This window comes from Typopeltis vanoorti, chromosome 22 (genome assembly GCF_054136105.1).
Source record: "Typopeltis vanoorti isolate ZY-2024b chromosome 22, IOZ_Tvanoo_1.0, whole genome shotgun sequence".
In the NCBI taxonomy this organism is placed as follows: domain Eukaryota; kingdom Metazoa; phylum Arthropoda; class Arachnida; order Uropygi; family Thelyphonidae; genus Typopeltis; species Typopeltis vanoorti.
Genome location: NC_143570.1, coordinates 22759610 through 22780005, shown reverse-complemented (window position 1 = coordinate 22780005; position 20396 = coordinate 22759610). Strand labels below are relative to the sequence as shown.

General features: G+C 34.4%; 1 protein-coding gene across 2 annotated transcripts in view; it reads right to left on the bottom strand.

The window, feature by feature from the left end:
• Window positions 1-20396, bottom strand: part of LOC150094209 (leucine-rich repeat serine/threonine-protein kinase 1-like) — an 803235-nt gene that overhangs the window by 216945 nt on the left and 565894 nt on the right. For both annotated transcript variants that reach the window (XM_090412317.1, XM_090412318.1), the window contains exon 24: window positions 16536-16628. In XM_090412317.1, coding sequence (XP_090268443.1) covers window positions 16536-16628 — 93 coding nt within the window. The remainder of the gene's footprint in view (window positions 1-16535; window positions 16629-20396) is intronic.

The window sequence follows — 20396 nt, the reverse complement described above, 5'->3', positions numbered from 1 at the left end:
ATTACTTGGTTGTTGAGGAACACACTGACATCCAGAGATAAAGAGGTTATTATTCCCCTTTATAAAGCATTGATACTTCCACATTTGGATTACTGTGCTCAGGTCTGGTCACCTGGATTCCTTGGAGATGAGGAGGCTGTGGAGAGGGTTCAGAGAAGAGTGACCAAGTTGGTGAGTGATATAAAAAATGCTCCCTACATTGATAGATTGAGAGCTTGTGGATTGCAGAGATTGGCTGATAGGCGAAGAAGAGGGGATATGATAGAAACATTCAAATTACTAAAAGGTTTTTATAGGATTGATGCAGGGGAAATGTTTCAGCTGTGTGATAGTGATGGAAGAACAAGAGGTCATCTCTGGAAATTAAAGAAGAGTGTGGTTAACAAAGGTGTCAGAACAAGGTTTTTTGCCTGGAGGGTGGTGAATGAGTGGAATTCATTGCCTGACTTTGTTGTGAGCTCTTCATCTGTAAATGAATTCAAGAAGAGATATGACAGATATTGTTTTGCTAGTTTGGGTCTCCCGCGATGAGTCTACTGACTCCATGGAGATACCCGTAATAATAATAATAATAATAATAATAATAATAATGTTACATCAGGTAATGCAATGCCACTACCTAGATGGTACACTTGCAAAATGCTTACTCAGTAATTCAACTACAGTGATACCCCGAAGTTACGCGGTAGGTGGGACCAACAAAAAGTGCGTAAGTCGAATTTGTGTAACTGGGGTATAATTTTGCATGTAATTTATATATACAAACATACAATTGGGACCAAAGGTTTACAAAAACACCTATATTTTTTAAGAAATATAATCATAATTGTAGTTTTTCGTACATAAAAAAAAGAAAGTTATTTCGATGTCGATGGTTTCATAAAATCTAATAGATTCGTCTGACGGCATAATGTCTTTTTCTTGTCACGCAAAATTTCTTCATAGCAAGCTAATGATTTTTTTATTCCTTACCTTGTGGCTACAATTTGTTCCTCGTTAGAATCTATGTCCTCCAAAATCTGTAAACCTTTCTTAATTAAGCTGAGACCGTCTGTTAATTTTGCAATTGTCATGTGCTTTTCTGGTAAAACTGGATCTGAGGTTTCGGTCTCTTCAGTAGCGAAGAGTCTCCGATATTGGAGACTCTTCGCTACTGAAGGGTACTTAGACTTCGCTACTTAGACACCTTAAGAATTTCTGATAATCCTCAAAGCATCTAAAACATTAAACTGTTTCCAAAACTCTTTAACAGACAGTTGATCATTTTGCCTCACAGCTTCATTCAGACTTGAAAATGAACGGCATGTGTAGTATGCTTTGAATGTTTTTCTTTTCTTGCAAGCTGTAGAAGAATCGGACTTGCTTCTTTTGGGCGACATTATTATTTTTTATGTGATAAAATTTTTATCAAGAACATAACATTAAACAATCGTAAGGTTTGTAGACTATAAAAATCGTGTATGAAAATGGAGACCACGGGAAACATGTCAGTGCTTGTTCACAGCATGTGCGACACTGGCGAATGCGTCTGGTGCTGGAAAGATACGACTTGTGGTGAGGCGTGACAGGAATACGTACATACAAGAAACCGCGTAACTCCGGATTCGCGTAAGTCGGGGTATGACCGCATTTGGTTTGATTCTGTTCACTCCCCAGAGCACCACTTTTTAAATTCATCCTTCTATTGTCATTCCTCCTTTTATTTGCCACATAGCAAAATAACTCTTTAAGGTTTTTTTTTAGCCTCATCAGCTAGCTTTCTCTCATAATTAGCCTTAGCCTTTCTACCATACCAAACGTGCTCCTTGCCTGCGCCTTATACTGCTCATGGGCATGCTAATCACCTTTTTCTTTATAATCCCTCCACCATCTTTTCTTTGTGTGTAACTCCTGCTTAATGAAGATATTCATCCATCAGACTCATATCTGATTTATCCTTCTGACTCTAGGTATACATTCAGATCCTGCTTTCTTCAAACATCCTTTGACCACCTCCCATCCACTACCATCTCTCCCCTCCAAACTCTTATGCCATGGCTCTGCTGAAAATTGACTGCTAAGCTTATAAATATATATATATATATATATATATATTCTTCCTATATATATATATATAATATTATATATATATATATATATATATAATATATATATATAATATATATATTATATAATCTTCCAATGACTTTTGTTTACCCAGTTTTACAAGCAATACTTCAGTTTCTTGCATTCTCTGTATTTTTTTAGGATCACAATCTAACTTACTTCAGGAACTTTCAATACACTTTTTCTTTTTATTGACTTAGGGAAATTCATCAGGACAATGCACCTGCCCAGAAAGGTGTTTTGGCAATGGGAAAATTAAGGGATCAGCACTATGAATTGTTGGAACATCCACCCTATTCCCCTGTTTTCTTTAACTTCCTGACTCCACCATGGAATTTTGATTTTTCTATTCTTGCAGACATCACTACCATATATCTCGCTAGATGAATCAATCAATGTTTTATTCAGGGTTTGTCACTGAATCTCTAAGGTTGGGTTCTTGTTTTCAATTTCTTTCATTTTTTTCTTGAATAATGTTTGTGTATTTGAGTTTACAGTTTATTTCTGAAAGTTGCTCAACTTTGATTTGCTATAAAACTTTAAACATTTAAACTTTAAATAAATAAATAATAAATAAGTGTGCAATAGTGTGACTTTCAGGATGAATCTCTAACTCCATGGAGGCCAAATGTTAATAATAATAATAATAATAAATAGGTTACTAAATAACTATTGGAGGAAATGTGAAGTTCCATCTTGGTTAAAAGCTAAGGTTATAGTTATATTTAAGAATGGAGATAGAAATTACTGCAGATAGAAAGTATAGTGGAATAAGTTTATTAAACTTATTCCTTTATACTTACTTCACAAAATATAGAGTAAAATTTTGAATAAAAGGCTTAGATATGAGGATGGACTGAAAAGTTCTCAGCCTCGACCATAGATGACAACACTATCAGCAAGATTTTTTTTTGTTTCTAAGTTGGTACATCTCTCATAAGCATCCATGTGGAATTGCAAGTCATTCTATCAAGTAGTTTGTTTTATAAAGCTGTCCGAAGCAAAAGTGTTGTCTGTATCTATCCCTTGAAATGGATAAAATTGAGTATTGTGTGGTTATAAAATTCTTTGTAAAAGAAGGTTTAATGCCAAAAGAAATTCATTCGAAGTTCATAAAAGTTTATGGGCACTCTTCTCCTTCGTTTTCAACAATTAAGAAATAGGCTACCAAGTTTAAACGTGGCCATACCAGCTTTGAAGATGATCCGCATGAAGGACATCCAAAAAGTGTAACAACACCAGAAATCATTGATCAAGTGCACGAAATGGTATTGGATGACCAGCGACTCAAAGTGCGCAAAATTGCTGAGACTATAGGCATTTCAAAAGGACGTGTAGGATATATTTTGCATGAAGAATTGCAAATGAAAAAGCTTTGCATAAGATGGGTGCCAAACTTGCTCACAACAGATCAGAAACACACTTGGATGAAAATCTCTGAACAGTGCTTGGAGCGTTTTAACAAGAATAAAACTGATTTTGTGCATCGATTTATTACTATAGTTGAGACTTGGATTCACCATTACACACCAGAATCCAAACAGCAGTCAAAACAGTGGACAAAAACTGGTTGTTCAGTGCCAAAGAAGACAAAGTCAGTTCCATCAGCAGGAAAGGTCATGGCATGTTTTGGGATGCTAAAGACATTTTGTTTATTATCTTGTAAAGGGTAAAACAATAACCAGGGAATATTATTTCAATCTTTTAACCAGACTAGATGAAAAAATTCATGAGAAAAGACCCGGTTTGCAGAAGAAAAAATTCATCTTTCATCAGGACAATGCACCTGCCCACAAAGGTGTTTTGGCAATTGGAAAATTAATGGATCTGCACTATGAATTTTTGGAACATCCACCCTATTCCCCAGATTTGGCTTCCTCTGATTTCTGTCTCTTCCCAAAACTAAACTCTTCCTTGCTGGTCAGCATTTTTCTTCGAATCAAGAGGTGATTGCAGCTGTAGAGGGATATTTTGCAGATCTTACTGAGAACCACTACAGGGATGGAATAATGGTGCTGGAACACTACTGGAATAAATGTATTAGTCTTAGTTAAAAAAACTTGACAAAAACTTATAATTTCAAAATTATAAATTTGTTTTTTCATTATTAGGCCTAGAACTTTTCAGACCACCTCGTATATTGTAAAAAATTTCCTTTCAGAAGAACAAAGTGATTTTAACCACTGAACCTGACACATCACTAATTATATATAAGTGAAATATCCATTGAAGTTAACATAACATTTGGACATGAATGAAATAACATGGATATGATTATATATTTTTTTATTATTTTTTATATATTTTATCAGTATGGGTGAATAAACCTTGAAGATCATGTAAAGATAATATTTATGTCTTAAAATAAATTATCAAAAAAAAAAATGAGAATTTAATTTTTAGATTTGCATTCAGCCTTTATAGTTTATGAGAAAGCTTTTGACAAAATGCATAGAGAAAAATTATGAAGTATAATAAAAAAAACACAAGAATGTTATTATTATTATTGTTGTTATTAAGAGAGAGAGAGACCCTTCAGATAGTCACTGAAGGCAGCTATATCACCTGCACCAGCTGTCATATTTTTTATTGAATTTATTCACTTATCTGCACTCACAACCTCCAAAAGCAATCCATTCCAATCACACACCACTCTACAAGAGAAAACTCCAGCTATTACCCCCTTCTTCACTGCATTCATTCTCACTTTCCATGGATGCCCTCTCATCCTCCCTCCCACATAAAATAAAAATTTCTATCTACTAGTATCCTATATGACCCTTTCAGAAGTTTGTAAGTCTTGATCACCCCTTTTTTTCCTATTTGTTAGTATCTCCAGTTCACAAATTCTCAATCAGTCTTCATAATCTTTATTCCTACAATCCTGATATCATCTTTAAGACTCTCCTTTGCATTCTCTCTCTCTCTCTCTCTCTCTCTCTCTCCACTGTAACAGCATCACCATGGAAATGATGTAGAGATCAAGTCTTTGTAAAGAGGCAAAATGACTTCCTTATCCTTATATCTTAAAGTTCGTTTCAGCATTGCAATTATCCTTTGAGTAGTGTGTGTGTAGTCTTTGCTTATAGCCCTTGAACTTGAACTATCAACTAAAACTCCAAGATCCTTGATCAGGTTCTTCTAACATAATCCCACAAAAAATAATAGAATACTGGATAGCTCATTACATCAACGTGCATGACTTTACATTTACTAACATTGAACTGACAGCCATTTTCAAAAGTCCACAATTTTAGACCATTCAAGTCATCCTGCAAGTACTGAATATCAGCTACATTCCTGATTACTCTGCCTATCTTTGCATCATCATCAGAAAACAGATGCATGTCACCTGTCACATCCTTCCCAATATAATTAATGTAAAGAGTGAATAACAATGGACCAAGGACTGATTACTGTGGTACACCACTGATTACTTTTAAATCTTGCAGACTCACATCTTCCATATACCAGTCAGTTAAAAAGTGTCCAATTCAATATCCACCAACTTATGCAACTGTGTTTCCATGCTGTATCCCGGCAAAAGCATTAGTAAAATACAAAAGTATCATGGTGTATACCTTCCCCTTGTCTAACCTAACGACAACATTATTATAAAATATGAGCAAGTTGCTGAAACATGGCCTTTCTTTAGTAAACTCATGCTGTTCATTGCAAAGTATAGATTCTCTGTCAACCCATTTTTGTACATGAACTCTTACTAACTTTTCCAAAATCTTCACCACCACCCATAGATACTGATAGGTCAATAGTTGGAAATCAGGCTGTAGTGCCCTTGTGCAATGGAATTATCATATATTCTTTCTACTCTTATGGAATTGTCATTGTTCTGAGGCTCAAATTAAAAGTCTGGTTCAGTTCAGCTGAACACTCTTTCAGCATCTATGCTGATATCAGCCCCCACTGCCAAATTCTTATTCAGTTTGTAAAACAGCTCTATTACCTCTTCCTCATACACCTGAGTTTCTTCATCCAGTGAAGAGGTAGCAACAAGCTCAATGTTGCACAGATCAGGTTAATAGTTTTTAGCAAAATGGGCGCTCATTAGTTGAACAATCTCTTCTGTCTCTGTCACATGCATAAAATCTACATTCAGCAGAATTATTCTTTCATACTTTCAGACATTTTTTCTTTTACTTGTAGCATAATGAGACTTCTGGCTTTTCTTTAGTTTGCAGAGATCTTTTCATACTCAGATTCAGCTTTCTGTACAACAACAGTTGTAACTCTTCTGGCCTACTCCTTATAATTTTCATAACTGACATCATCCTTATGCCTATGGTATTTCTTTAGTATAAACTATAGAAAGTTTATATAAAGACACAAAAAGGAAGCTATCAGGTGATAACTTAACAATTCCTTCTTTGCAGACTGCATATACCACCTAATAATTTAGTATCATGCTGGTAATTTTTTATGACAGACTGGAACAATCATTGCACAGTGGTGGCCAACTGTGTTTCATTATATTAGAGGACAGTCTGATCTTTCTACAAGTGATGCTATCCTACAACTGCATCAAGCCAACTACCTGCAGCTGGCATCCATTAGTTTCTTGTGGTAGCAGTTAAAATATGTACTCTGCATTTCTCTGTTTTCTTAATGATGATATGCTGTTAAGTAAATTGAAAAACTATTAATATTTAAACATGTTTTATTCATTTTGAGTAACTTTGTATATATATATATATGTGTAGCCTGATGAAGAAAAGAATGAAAGCTATTCAGGAGCAATTTTTTTTTTACTGTCTTGCATGTTTTTTTTTGTTTACTCTGTTGTCTCCACATGAGACAACAGAGTTTTTCCTCCCAGAAACTCAGATTTATGAAAAAGTGCAATTTCTGCAATTTCACCACCAACAACAACTACCATCTTAAGATGGTAGTTGTTGTTGTTGGTGGTGAGCCTCTGCATGTTCACGAATGGCAGAGGATATTTTACATGCATTCATTATGATATTATTAGTAGTAGAAGTAGTATCATTATTGTTAGACTTTCATGAAGTCAGAATTCACACTGTGGAAGATGCTCACTATCAAACTACAGTTAAAACTGTTTTAATGTTTTCAACTTACCACAAACTGAAATCTGCTCCTCATTCCTGTACCTACATCCTCCTTGTAACTTCTATGAATGACAAACTGAAGGAGAAGGAGGAAGAGGAAAAAATTAGTCTCTTCACAAAGGGGGTGGTAAGACTAAGGCTTTAACTAATAGACCAATTTGCGCATCGAGAGTTGTAGTTAAGGTCCTGGAAAAGGACTAGGGTACAGCAGAATTCTCAGTGATGATTCTCTATATGTATCACCTTTTCCAAAGGCTTTGAAGGGTAGGGGAAATTCATATAGAGCAGGGATGCACAAGATATAGCCTGTGGCTTATTCAGTGATTTAATGTGACCCTCAGTAAATTGAATAATAGAAGGAAAAAAGTATTTCTATGATAATATGCTTGAGAGATTGCTTGTGAGGCAACCGTAGAGGCAGTGTGTAAAAAGGGCTCTGGATTCAGATAAGTTATTCTTGAAATAATTAATTGTATATGAGTGATTGTTTGAGTAAGAGCTGCTATAAAGGTTGTGCACTACTAGTATTATTAGTGTGTGGGATATTTTGCCTAAACTTAATTACAAATTCATTGTTATTAGCCCTTAGAGTAGTAACTGGCAGAGGAAAGATAGCAACAGTTTTCTCATTGCATGATTTTAACTTAGACTTCAGTCATTTCGTGAAGTGCGAGGTATGCTACATGCATTCATTTGATTACATAGATGATTTGAGGACATTTAGGGGGGATGGAAGGAGGGTGTGTGCGAAATATGAGCTAAACGAAGATTTCGTGAGTGCTAATATGAATTTGATGACAGAAAGTGTTAGTAGCGAGAATGTCGCGGGAAGAATGAGTTCTCGTTCAAAAGAGGATGGTGTGAAAGAAAAGCAAAAAATGATTAAAAATTCATTGAAAAAGAAAATGAGCGATTTGAAAACTGTAATGGATGGTAAAAAGGACAAAAGCGAGGTGAATGTGGTGGAAAGCAATGAAATTGAGAGAACGAAAGAAACTAAAAATAGTGTGATGAAAGGTTCAAAAGTTGGAAAAATCGAAAGAATGAATGAAACCGGAAATAGTGTGATGCTAGGTTAGAAAGTGGGAAAAATGAATGAATGAATGAATGATAGCAAAAGTTGGACGCATGGACCGAAAGTACGGAAACTCAACAGGGTGAAGTGGGGGTCGAGAGTTCGAAAATTAGAAAGATTGAATGATAGAGAGAATGTGACGTGAGATTCTAAAGTTGAATTGGGTTGGATGAGGCAAGAGATGAAATGGTTGTGGAGTGAAATTAAGAAAATTTGGGTGAAAACGATTAAAACAAATCAAGTAGGTAAGAAAGAGTTAACGAAAGACGAGTGAGTGACGTTATATGGTGACTTTAATATTAAAGATATGCTAGATGAGAGGATGCACAAGGTATGTTTAACAAGTGGTAAAATGAGTAGAGTGATTGAGGCATTGGATATGAGGAGGGAGCGAGCAAAGGAGTTCATGGTTATAAAAGGTAAGAATAGGTACTTGACAGAGGACAAACAGCACGTCAGAATGGATATCAGGAGGCTGCTTAGATGGATAAAAGAGAATAGTGTGACAGGAAGGGTAGTAAGCGTGTTACCTAGGTATGCCTGCTGTGAGATGAGGTGGAGAGCAAGGATATGAATGATATTTTGGCTGAAATGTGTGAGGAGAGGAGAATACAGTTTGTTAATGTGTGGAATGAGTTTGAAGGACAAAATGAACTATATAAGAGAGATGGACTACATTTGAGTGGTTACAGTGTGATTTGCTTGGAGAGACTGCTGCTGGAAGGTAGAGAAGTGAGTACAGAGAATGAATCAGATCAAGTGGGAAGTGATTTCGAAGAGCAGGAGAGTGAGAAAGGAGAGATTGAAGAGGTGGTTATGAACGAGAAAGTGAGTGGCATGAGTATGGAAAATGAGAGAATGGGTGTACAAGAGAAACAGGGAAATGGGAAGGCTCAGGGTGGACAGGTGAACACAGCATGAGAAAGGTGGATGCTCCAAGAGGATGTGAGAGTATGTGTAGACAGGAAAGGAATGGGATGACCTGGGATCAAGAGGAAACAGTGGAAATTGAGGATGGTTCTAAAATAAATAAACAGAAAGGGAAATAGCCCCAGTTGAGCATGGAGAGATCTCATCGAATGAGTGGTATCAGTGGAACTAGCTGTAAATTCAGGAATGAGCTGTTGTGTTTGTATACAAATGCTAGATGCTAGAAGTGTAAGTGTAAGAAATAAGGCAGATGAAATGGTTGTACTAATTAAGTCTGTTCACCAATCAACTTTGGAATAAGTGAGACATGGTTAGATGAGGATGACATCCTGACAGGAATAGAGATGGAAGAGATATGTTTCGTGAGGATAGAAGTGGTAAAAAGGAAGGGGGAGTGCTATTGATGATAGAAAAAGAGTTATGTCCATACAAAGTAAACAAGAGGGAAATAGTGCCAGTGGTTTTGAGGCAGTATAGTGTGAGATAGAGGTGAATGGAATGAAATACTTGGTTGGATGTTGTTATAGACCAGGTAATGTGGCTGATAGTGACTATGAAATGTATAATCAAATTAGCCAAGCAAAAAAGAAAAGAGTGATCATTATGGGCAATTTTAATTATGGCAGTATAGACTGGAATGATGAGATAGCAACTGGAAGTAAAGAAAATGAGTTTCTTGAGTTCTTGAGGGATAACTACCTCAGACAGTATGTAACAGAGGGAACACGAGGATTGAGGGTCTTGGATTTGGTCATCTCATCAAAGGATGTAATTATAAATGAGGTATCAAATCACCCCCCCCCCCCCCAATTGGTGAGAGTGACCATGAGGTGATTACCTGGGTGGTTGCCAGTAGAAGCAATGTCTAAATGTATTCCAAGGTTCAGAAGGTTAAATAAGGTAGGTGTGAAATGGATGAATAAAGAGATTAAGCATGTGATACAGAGAAAAAGGGCATTATGGAGGCAGCATAAGAGAAGTAGAAATAACCAATTCCATGAGGACTACAAAGACCAGGCATGGCAAGTGACTTGGTTGGTGAGGGTAGCTAAAGTGAGGAATGAACATCAGTTAGTTAATGAAGCCAAAAAGAATCCTAGGGAGTTCTTTCCATATGTAGCCAGCAAAAGGAAGAATGATTATGGAAGGATGACAGTGACTGGAGAAAATGGTTACTTTTGTTACCATTTTATTAGTTATCTCTGTTACTTTTGACATATTTTTTAATACGAGTCTTGCACTGGGTCAAGTTCCTAAGGAGTCAAAGGAGGGCAAGCTTGTGTCACTTCATAAAGGAGGTGATAGAACTCAATCTTCAAACTATAGGCCTATCTGTGTGTCAGGTGTTGTGGTTAAGTTGTTGGAGAAGCCTGTGAGAACTAAGATCCAGAATTGGGTTGACAACAATGGTATTATCTTTGATGGACAGCATGGATTTGCTAAAGAGAGGTCATGTTTTAGTAACCTACTTGCTATTGCAATAAGGTGAATGCTTTCTTGGACAGAGGAGAAGGATACACAGTAATATAGTTAGATTTCACAAAGGCTTTTGATAAATTGATAGTCAAGCTAGAGCGGATGGGGTTGGATATTAGATTGGTGCATTGGATTGGAGACTGGTTATCTGATAGGTATCAACAAGTTGTGTATGGGGGAGTGATATCCAGGAAATGGAAAGTCACTAGTGGCTTTAGGGCCATTACTGTTTAACTTATATATTAATGATATTGGTGAAGATTTGGATGGAGATATTCAGTTATTTGCAGATGATGCAAAGTTGGGACAAACCATGAAGAGTAGAGAAGATGTAATGGCCTTACAAGAAGACTTGAATAAATTGAGTGATTGGACACGAGAATGGAGATATGAGTTCAATGTTGCAAAATGTAAGGTTTTAAAATTTGGAAAACAAGCATGGGATGAAGAATTTTTGCTTGGTGAGGATATATTGTCGGAGGTGGAGGAAATAAGAGATCTTAGGGTGATAGTGGATAAGGATCTGAAATTTAGGGGACACATTGCCAAAATTGTGACAAAGGTTTCTGGGAATGATGTGGAGGACACTGACTTGTAGAAGTAGGGGATTCTTGTTTCATTGTATAAGGCTTTGATTAGGCCACACATGGACTATTGTGCCCAGATTTGGTCACCTGGTTTTCAGAAGGATGAAGAGATGTTGAAAAGAGTCCAGAGGCAACACTGACTAAGGCAGTTTCTAACCTCTGGAATGTCGAGTATGAAGAAAGATTGAGAAGATGCAACTTGCAGGTGGACAGGAGGAAGTGGGGAGATATGATAGAGTCCGACAAGTTAGTAAGGGGTTGTTATAGGATCAATGCTGGAGAGGTTCTACAGAAAATAGTGGGAGATCAGGGGAGAACCAGAGGTCATCCCTGAAAACTGTATAAAGAAGGTGTGAGTAGGGGAGTGAGAAGCAGGTTTTTTTTCATGCAGAGTTGTGAATGATTGGAATGCCTTGCCTGAGAGTGTGGTGTCTGCAGAGAATTTGAGTGAGTCTGTTATATTCATTTTATTTTTTTTCTAAAAATTCAAGTTTTAAAAAATGTGGCTAACTTAAGCGTAACAATTACAAGATTTGGCCCATTATAGCAGTTAAGTTGTGCACCTCTGATATCGAGTAACACACATAAATTTTGCAATGGTCTTCAATAGCATGCAGCATGACAAACCAGTACTTAAGCTGGATGGATAGGACTAGATAACAAATAAGTAAGCTGGATAGGAGGATAGTTGTCTAATAGGTATCAGCAAGTTATATGCACAGGAAGTAGTATTCTGGAAGAGGAAAGTCACTAGTCACGTGCTGCAGGGGTCTATTTTAGAGGCAATTATTGTTTAACTTATATGTTAATTACTGACAGATATTCAAATGGAGATATTTGGTTATTGCAAATGATGCAAAGGTGTTTAACTTATATGTTAGTTACTGACAGATATTCAAATGGCAATATTTGGTTATTGCAAATGATGCAAAGATAGGAAGAGCTATGAGGAGCGGAGAGCAGACATTATGGCTCTCCAGGAAGATTTGAATACATTGCTATATGAGTATAGGACTACTAAAATGTTGCAAAGTGAAACATTTTGAAAGTTGTATGGTAAGGATATGGCTTAGCTTTTCATTTCTACTATTTATAATGTAATTTTTAAGTATTATCAATGATAAATTATATTTTTTCATTTCTGAGCAGCTGACAAATTCTGTGCACATGTTACCTGTCTCATTTTAGGCATAATTAAACCCCCACATGCATACACTGAGCAGTTATAGTCAAATAAATCAGACCAATATACAGAGTTTGGTGAAACCAGATTACCAAGATAGTGTACAAAAGCAAATTATATTTGATAAACTTTTCATGGAATCCAAAAAATATTACTTCCCCAATTCAATTTAAATTATTCTACCTATATCAACATTCTGGTAAGTCTACCTTGAACAATCTTAATTTTTTGTTAAATATGTATATAGCAATATTTAAGTTCTGATTCTGTATAATTTGATTATAATATTTCCATATCCTGTGCAATGTGATGGAGGCTTACATTGCAAAGCAGAACAAACATCACAATTTTAAATTTAGCTTTATTATTAAATGTTTTTTTTTTAATTTTTTTATTTTTCTGATAGATGATGTTCTTATAACAATGGCAAAACATCAAGAATTATTAAATGCCATTTAATAGATCTATACATGTATTGACATTTCATAATGTGAAGAGAGAGAGAGAGAGAGAGAGAGAGAGAGAGAGAGAGATTTTAATTTGTAAACGTTTTCAAGAAAAATTTGTTCAGCTTATCTGTTAATGATATATTATGTGCATTGACAGTGGATATTTCAATTTAGATGTTAATACAAAAGTTTATTTGATGTTAATATGTGCAAGAGTTGGCACTTTTAGAGGTACAGAAATGTAAGCCTCTATACTGCACAGGTAGAGCCATGATCACTAGGGACCTGAATTTCAAAGGGCATATTGGAAGAATTACAAGGATTACATAACATGCTGCTGATTCCATGATAAGGAGGTCACTGAACACCAGCAATAAGTTGCACAACTATATATGAAATGATTAGCTCAGATCAACACTATTGTGCACAGATTTGTTTACCTGGTTTTCACTGGATTAAGAAACAAGAGACAATTCAGAGATGCATGAGTAAGTCTAGTACCAGTACTATGAGATACTGGTTATGAGACAACATTTAAGACATGCAAATTGTGCAATTTAGTGGACAGGTAGAAAATAGATGAATTATTGATGGCAGAGACTTAAGTTCTTGAAGGGTGTTATTGAATTAATATGGAAGGGATTATATACAGATCAAAAGTAAAGGTGGAGAACAAGCAGTCATCCCTAGAAGTTGAATTCACAGTGAATAAGAGAGTGAAATTTTTTTTTTTTTTTTTTTTAAATAACGAAACCATTGGTGCATTCATAATTAGAAGAAACACACGTATAAACCACATTGAAAATTATTTAATTGTAAATATTTCATCCTAAGTATCTTAGGATGAAAAGAAAGTTCTGAAGCCTTACTACACAGACCAAACCTAAACCCCAACGACGTTCTTACTATTCCTAAAGTATGGGAAATTATCATACAAAACTGTGTTAAATAATTAAAGTTTTTTTTTTTTTTTTTTTTTTTTTGTACTACTTTAGCACGTTATGCACGTTTTCATGAGATTCTATTGTAATCATGCACCCTAACTGTATGTTATTCCTAATTTTTGTTTAAATACTGTACTGATAATGTCCTAAGATACTTAGGATGAAATATTTACAATTAAATAAATTTCACTGTGGTTTATACGTGTGTTTCTTCTAATTAAGAGAGTGAAAAGTAGATACATGAAGAGCAGTGGGTGAATGTGAACATACCCAGCTACTGTCATAGTATATAGCTGCTGATGCTGTCAGTTAGGCTAGCAGGGATGCCAAAGATTTATTAATATTCTGGCCCCTACAAACACTAAAATAAGATGGTAAGAGGTGAGGGGAAAAAAAGCAAGTGAACAAAATGCAGTACAGTACTAGAGTATGGTGTGAATGCAAAAAACATGAATAAGTTTTTGATTCATGGTACAGTTGCTGGTTGAGTGAGATCACTCATGATGAGTCTACAGCAGGGGCGAATGCAGGTCTTGAAATTCACGCTTGCTCTTGTTATCATTCAGGGAATGAGAGATGTGATTGAAATATGATTATCGGAATAATGAATTACAGGTAACCCTCATATAACGCAGATGTTAGGTTCCATAGAAATGCTGTGTTATATAAATCGTGTTATGCGAGACTCAGATCACATACAAAAAGTAGCATTATGTTCAGAAATCGTTTTTTTTAAATAAAAAGAATATATAAACAACGACATATCCAATAAAAAAATATTTTTATTTAATTCAGGTAATTCATTGTAAGTTAAGAAAACATAAACTATGACACAAATACATAGTATAAAATTATAAAAATTACAAATTGTAATTAAGCTTCATTGCACGTAATGCATAAATATTTTAGGGAAAATAAAAATAAGTGCATATTTTAATCTTTCATAGCACGAGGATTTGAGGATCGGTTAATAAACATTAGTTTTGTCATGTAATTACTTGATGCATTACTACAAAACAGTAGAGTAATTCTGTCTTTGGAAACTTTGAATCCAGGAGCTGATCTTTCATTTTTCGAAATATAGGTGCGTTTTGGCATTTTTTTCCAATATAACCCGGATTCATCAGCATTGAACTCCTAGTCTGCATTATAAATGTTTATAAACTTTGAGAGTTTTTTGTTTAATAAGATTTCCATCCAAAGGAATTTTCTTTTGAGTGCATCTTCTTTCCAAATCATTAGAGATTTTTTCATTTTTCTCTTAGAAAATTGCATACACGAGCAACGAGCTTTGCACTTACCGTTGACCCAGCAATAAATACTTTCTCAGATTTTAAGTTCATTGTGTTTGATTGTTTGAATTGTTGATTTATTTAAATTCAAAGTCCTTACAACAACTGGTTTTTTGCCATTTTTCAACCGATCCATGATTTTAATATTTTTTCTTCAAGAGAAATTTTCTTTGAGATGAATTTTCTTTTCAATATTCATTTTCCCCCTTTCAATGCAATTTGTGGCCATTACTATAAAAATAATTTTTTTACATAAAAAAGCATTACATATTAATTATGTATGTAACTCACCAGAAAATAAAGTGCTCAGCTTGAGATAACACACTTATGATTTTTAATGTGCTTTCCTGGCAGAAAATGAAGACAATTTTCAACAATAAACACTTTATACAGTATACAATTGACGTACATGCGTGCTAAAGGGTGTTTCCCCTAATATAAATTCGCTACTTATAACTACCTGCACGATATGGGCAGACACAAATTTAATGAAGATAAAATTTGAATTTTAAGTCACATGATGAAAAATATATGAAAAGATAAAGGGTTACTACAATTTCGAGACTGTGTTTTTGTCAAAACCACATTGTATAAGTACTGCGTTGAACAAGGGTTACTACAATTTGTAGACAGCATTGTCTAAATACCGCGTTATATGAGGGTTACCTATACTGACCATTTAAAACTATATATTTAGAAATTTATGTACATTTAATCATACAAATACAACGTTTATTTTACAAATGATATTCTATATTTTTCAATTTAGCTACTTGAATACAAATTCTACCCTATGGTTCTTCTTTATGAACTGGTCAATAACATTGTCATAAAAAGTTGGTTGTACTTAATTTTCCTAAGCAACATGCACACTTGTAAAGGCTATGTTGACTGCATATGGCCTGCGGTTTAAGCAACAGAGTGAGACGACGTGAAATGGCTATGCGCACGCATGAAATCACAGAGCTACTTCGAGGACCTGTAAGCTTCAACAACCAAGCAAGCCAAGTTAGCTTTGACTAGATGAGCAAGCATTGGCCTTCGATACACAACGCAGAGCTTAATTATTGCCACGCAAGCTTAAGACGTCTTCTGTCTACAAAACTAAAAGCCTAAATGGAATGCTTATAAATGCGTGCATTTATTAACAAATAAATATTTTCTTTCTCAATTAATGAGCTTGTAAAGCAAGCATGGAGAATTTGCCACTGGTCTACAGACACCATAAAGAACTGTTAGTAATAATAATAATAATAATAAGTTAAACTAAAAAATATATATATAAATGAGATGAAAGTAATTGTATCAGCATTGAAAATTTTGATACACATACATTACAATATAATAAATATCTAAATACATTACAATATAATAAATATATCAGTAAATAAAATCCTCTGTCCCACCTTATATGCAGCAATATCAGTCTGTCTGGCACCAAATCCAGGATCAACAGGTTGCAGCATTTTCATAGCCACATCAATGAAACTATTTGATCCCTAAAGCAAATAAAAGTATACAATGCTTGACAATGAAAGCAGAGCTATAAAATTCTAATAAATCATTTGAGTACAAAAGTACAGGTAGTCCCAAAATTATGTATATTCAACTCATGTAAATTATCCCGAAAGAGCTATGAAAAAAATTTTGATTTATAAAAATTTTACTTACTATGTGTATATTACTTGCATGCTACCTGATAGCAATCATTTGCAAGGCAGACAGTGTATGCAGTACATGCATGCACTTTCCTTACTATATAAGATATATAAATTTATATATTTGGTACTTATCTGATAACAATGTTTTAAAAAATTCTGTACCAAGTAGTGTTGTGCTGTGAGAGCATTAAAAAAATGTCTTCACCATAAATTCCCCTTGCTAAGTGTGCATGCAGCTCTTGAACATCATGCTTCCATTCCATAACACTTTTTCATATCAAAAAATTTCTGGATAATGTCAGATGTTTGTAACATCAATATGAAGGTGACAAAGCAATTGGAGGATTGATCCTAATGCCTCATGGTCTTAAAAAAGTTCAAAGAGAAATAGATGATGCTTTTAGCCTGTTATCGAGAGCTTTATGGAAGAAGCCACTGTTCAGTAATCTCTTGATAATTTCATATGGAAGATTGAATGACCAAATTAAACAATTACTTTTTTTTTTCTATTTTCTCATACTATTTCTACTTCTGCATTAATAATTACATACTAAAATCCTAATCTGTATGAACATCCTGTGAATGAAACTAACAGAAATAATGTTTCAAACATGTTAATGTGCTACTGCATGTATTATACCATAAACACATAAGCAAAAGAGTGTGATTAACAGGTCAGGGATAAAATCTGACTCACATAAAATTAAATTACAAAATGTTTGTGGAATATAACAGTTATGTAAGCCAGGGACTGTCTGTATATATTTCTAAAAGAAAGAGAACAAAAAAAGTAATAGAAGATGATATGAAGTATTAATAAAATGATAATATAAGAGATTCTTAGTTAATGCAGAGAATGTAATCCTCAGAATTCCACATTCAACAAAATATTTTAATGTTTTAAAATAGAAACTGGAGTTATTGGCCTGAACTACAAGACTCCTAAATCATACAAATTAAGGCCTTACCACCTAGTAAGCCATCATAAATCAGAAATGAGTATTTCCTACATGAAGTTGAACAAAAATCCCATTTCTAGATTTTTTCCTTAACCAACTTCTCCAACAACTTTTTATGTGATGGAACTATTTTTCCCTCTTTCCACCTTTTAGACCATAGGTTCCCAAACTTTTTCGGGCCACCGCCCACTTTGCAAGACATAAATTTTGTAACGCCCCCCATTATAACAGTTTTCTGCGTTCAAGCCATTTGATATTTTTGATGTAAATAGCAACTAATGATACATTACTGCTTATGCCGTTAAATTTTTAAAAAGAAGTGGCCAATATGTGCTTCATCTTGAACACAGTTATTGCTATACGATTTTGGTGAAACGTAGTCCATATGTAAAGATTATAAAATGTATGCTCGAATAACATTATGCACAGTTTCATACAATGGTTTAAATATGAAAATGTGGAATACAATTAAGAGATTGCATTGCATTAGTAAGAATCTTATTGTAATAATTAAAACACCATTAAATATATTACAAAATTGTTTAGTTCTAACTTATAAAGTAAAAATACAAAGCAAAAATAACAAATTAATGTGAAGTTTCATACAATGGTTTAAATATGAAAATGCGGAATACATATTAAGAGATTGCATTACATTAGTAAGAATCTTATTGTAATAATTAAAACGGCATCAAATGTATTAGATGGTTTATTTCGAACTTCAAAGTAAAAATACAAAGAAAAAATAACAAATTAATATGAAGGATGAGCCTAGTGCATTTTTAAAAGTTTGTTAATATCGGGTTCAACTTTCGTCAAAAACAGTCGTAAATCGCCACTCTCAGTTATATGCAATCGGTTCCTTTTCTTAGATAGTAAATTCACTACAGCACTAAACTCACGCTCAGCCAAATAAGAAGATGGAAATGCAATTAAAAATTTCTGCACTATTTCCCATAATCCAGGGTACAGTGTCGGTATTGATTTTTGAAGCCAGAACTCTTGGTATCCAGTTTTGAATTTTATTTTTAGTTTTTCATTTGTTGTGAGTTCTATGAGTTCCACTTCTAAATTTGATGATCCTGCTGTGCTTACATGTGAGAAAGGATCTAGAACCCAATTTGGTATATTCATGTTTAGAATATCCCTGAATTGCTCATTAAAATCAGCATGGAGAACCTCCAAGTGTTGGCAGTATGCAAGTAAATCTTCCTTTTTGAGAGACACTGCTGATAAATTTGAAAAGTAGCTATATTCCTCTTGGCCCATATTCCGCTTGAACAGAAGTTTCCCTACAAAAGCGGCAATAACATTTTTTGTTTTAATTCAATTCAATTCATCACCTTGTAGTTGTAGATTGACATCATTAAATATTTTATAGAGGTCTGTCAAATAAGCGATGTCATTTTTGGATGTAATCAGGTTGGCCCGCAATCCGTTGTCTCTGTTTTATAGGAACTCTAGTACTGAATCAAATAAATTGTAAAATCGATTCAGACAAAAACCTTTTGAAAGCCAGCAAACTTCTGTGTAAAGCAAACGATTGAAATCTTCATCAAATTCACTACAAAGTTGGCTAAACAATCTGTCACTCAATGGCTTGCTTCTAATCTTGTTGACTACTCTAATAACGTAATGGAGTGTCGTGTGCAGGCGTTCACTTAAATTTTTCGCAACCAAATGTTGACGATGAAGAACACAATGTTTAGCGAGTAAATTTGGTACTGCTTGTTTCAAATGTGCTATGAAACCCTTGTGGCGCCCTGTCATTGCTGGAGCACCATCAGTAGCAGCAGACAAAATATTACGAATAGGAATGTCTTTCTCTTGAAAAAACTTATTCATGATATTAAACATAGATTCTCCCTTTGTATCCGCTTCCACGTTTTTAGCAAATAATAATTCTTGACAAACTTTTTCTTCTTTTATGAATCGTATACATATGATAAGAGTAGTGCTTCATTATTTGGGAGAGTTGATTCATCGAGTTGAATGGAAAATTGGCATGTCTTCAAATAATCACACGATTTTTCGACGTCTTCAGCCATTTCATCGATTCTTATTTGCACTGAATTATTGCTCAAAGGAATTTTCCTGATGATGTCTGACGCTGGCTTATGAAGCACAGTATTTATTACTTCTTTTACTGCCGGCAAGATTAATTACTCACCAATTGTGTGTGGTTTTTCCGCTTTTGCGATTAATAATGAAATATTATAAGAAGCTTGTAATCCGTCATTATCTTGTTTAGTGGACGACGTAAAAAGTTTTAATATAGTTAGACATTTAAAATATTTTTCTTCTAGTACTTGAAAATAGGACAAATCTTTATCCTTTTTGTCAGCATGCATTTTAGTCAAATGCTCTTGTAGCCTAGAAAGCTTCATTGCTTCATTTGAAAACACTTTTTGGCAAATCAAGCACATGGGTAATAATTGGTTCGTAGGAGACTGAATAAAACCATATTTCAAATACTCAATACTGTACTGTCGACATTTCTTCTTATATTCAGACATAATGAAGTAATAAAATTTGCAAAAATATTCACAAAATAAAAGATTTAATTTTCACTTTGTATGACTCCACTTATCTATCACACTTTCAACTGATGATTGTTGGCAAAGCACACAAAAAATAATGAAACTTA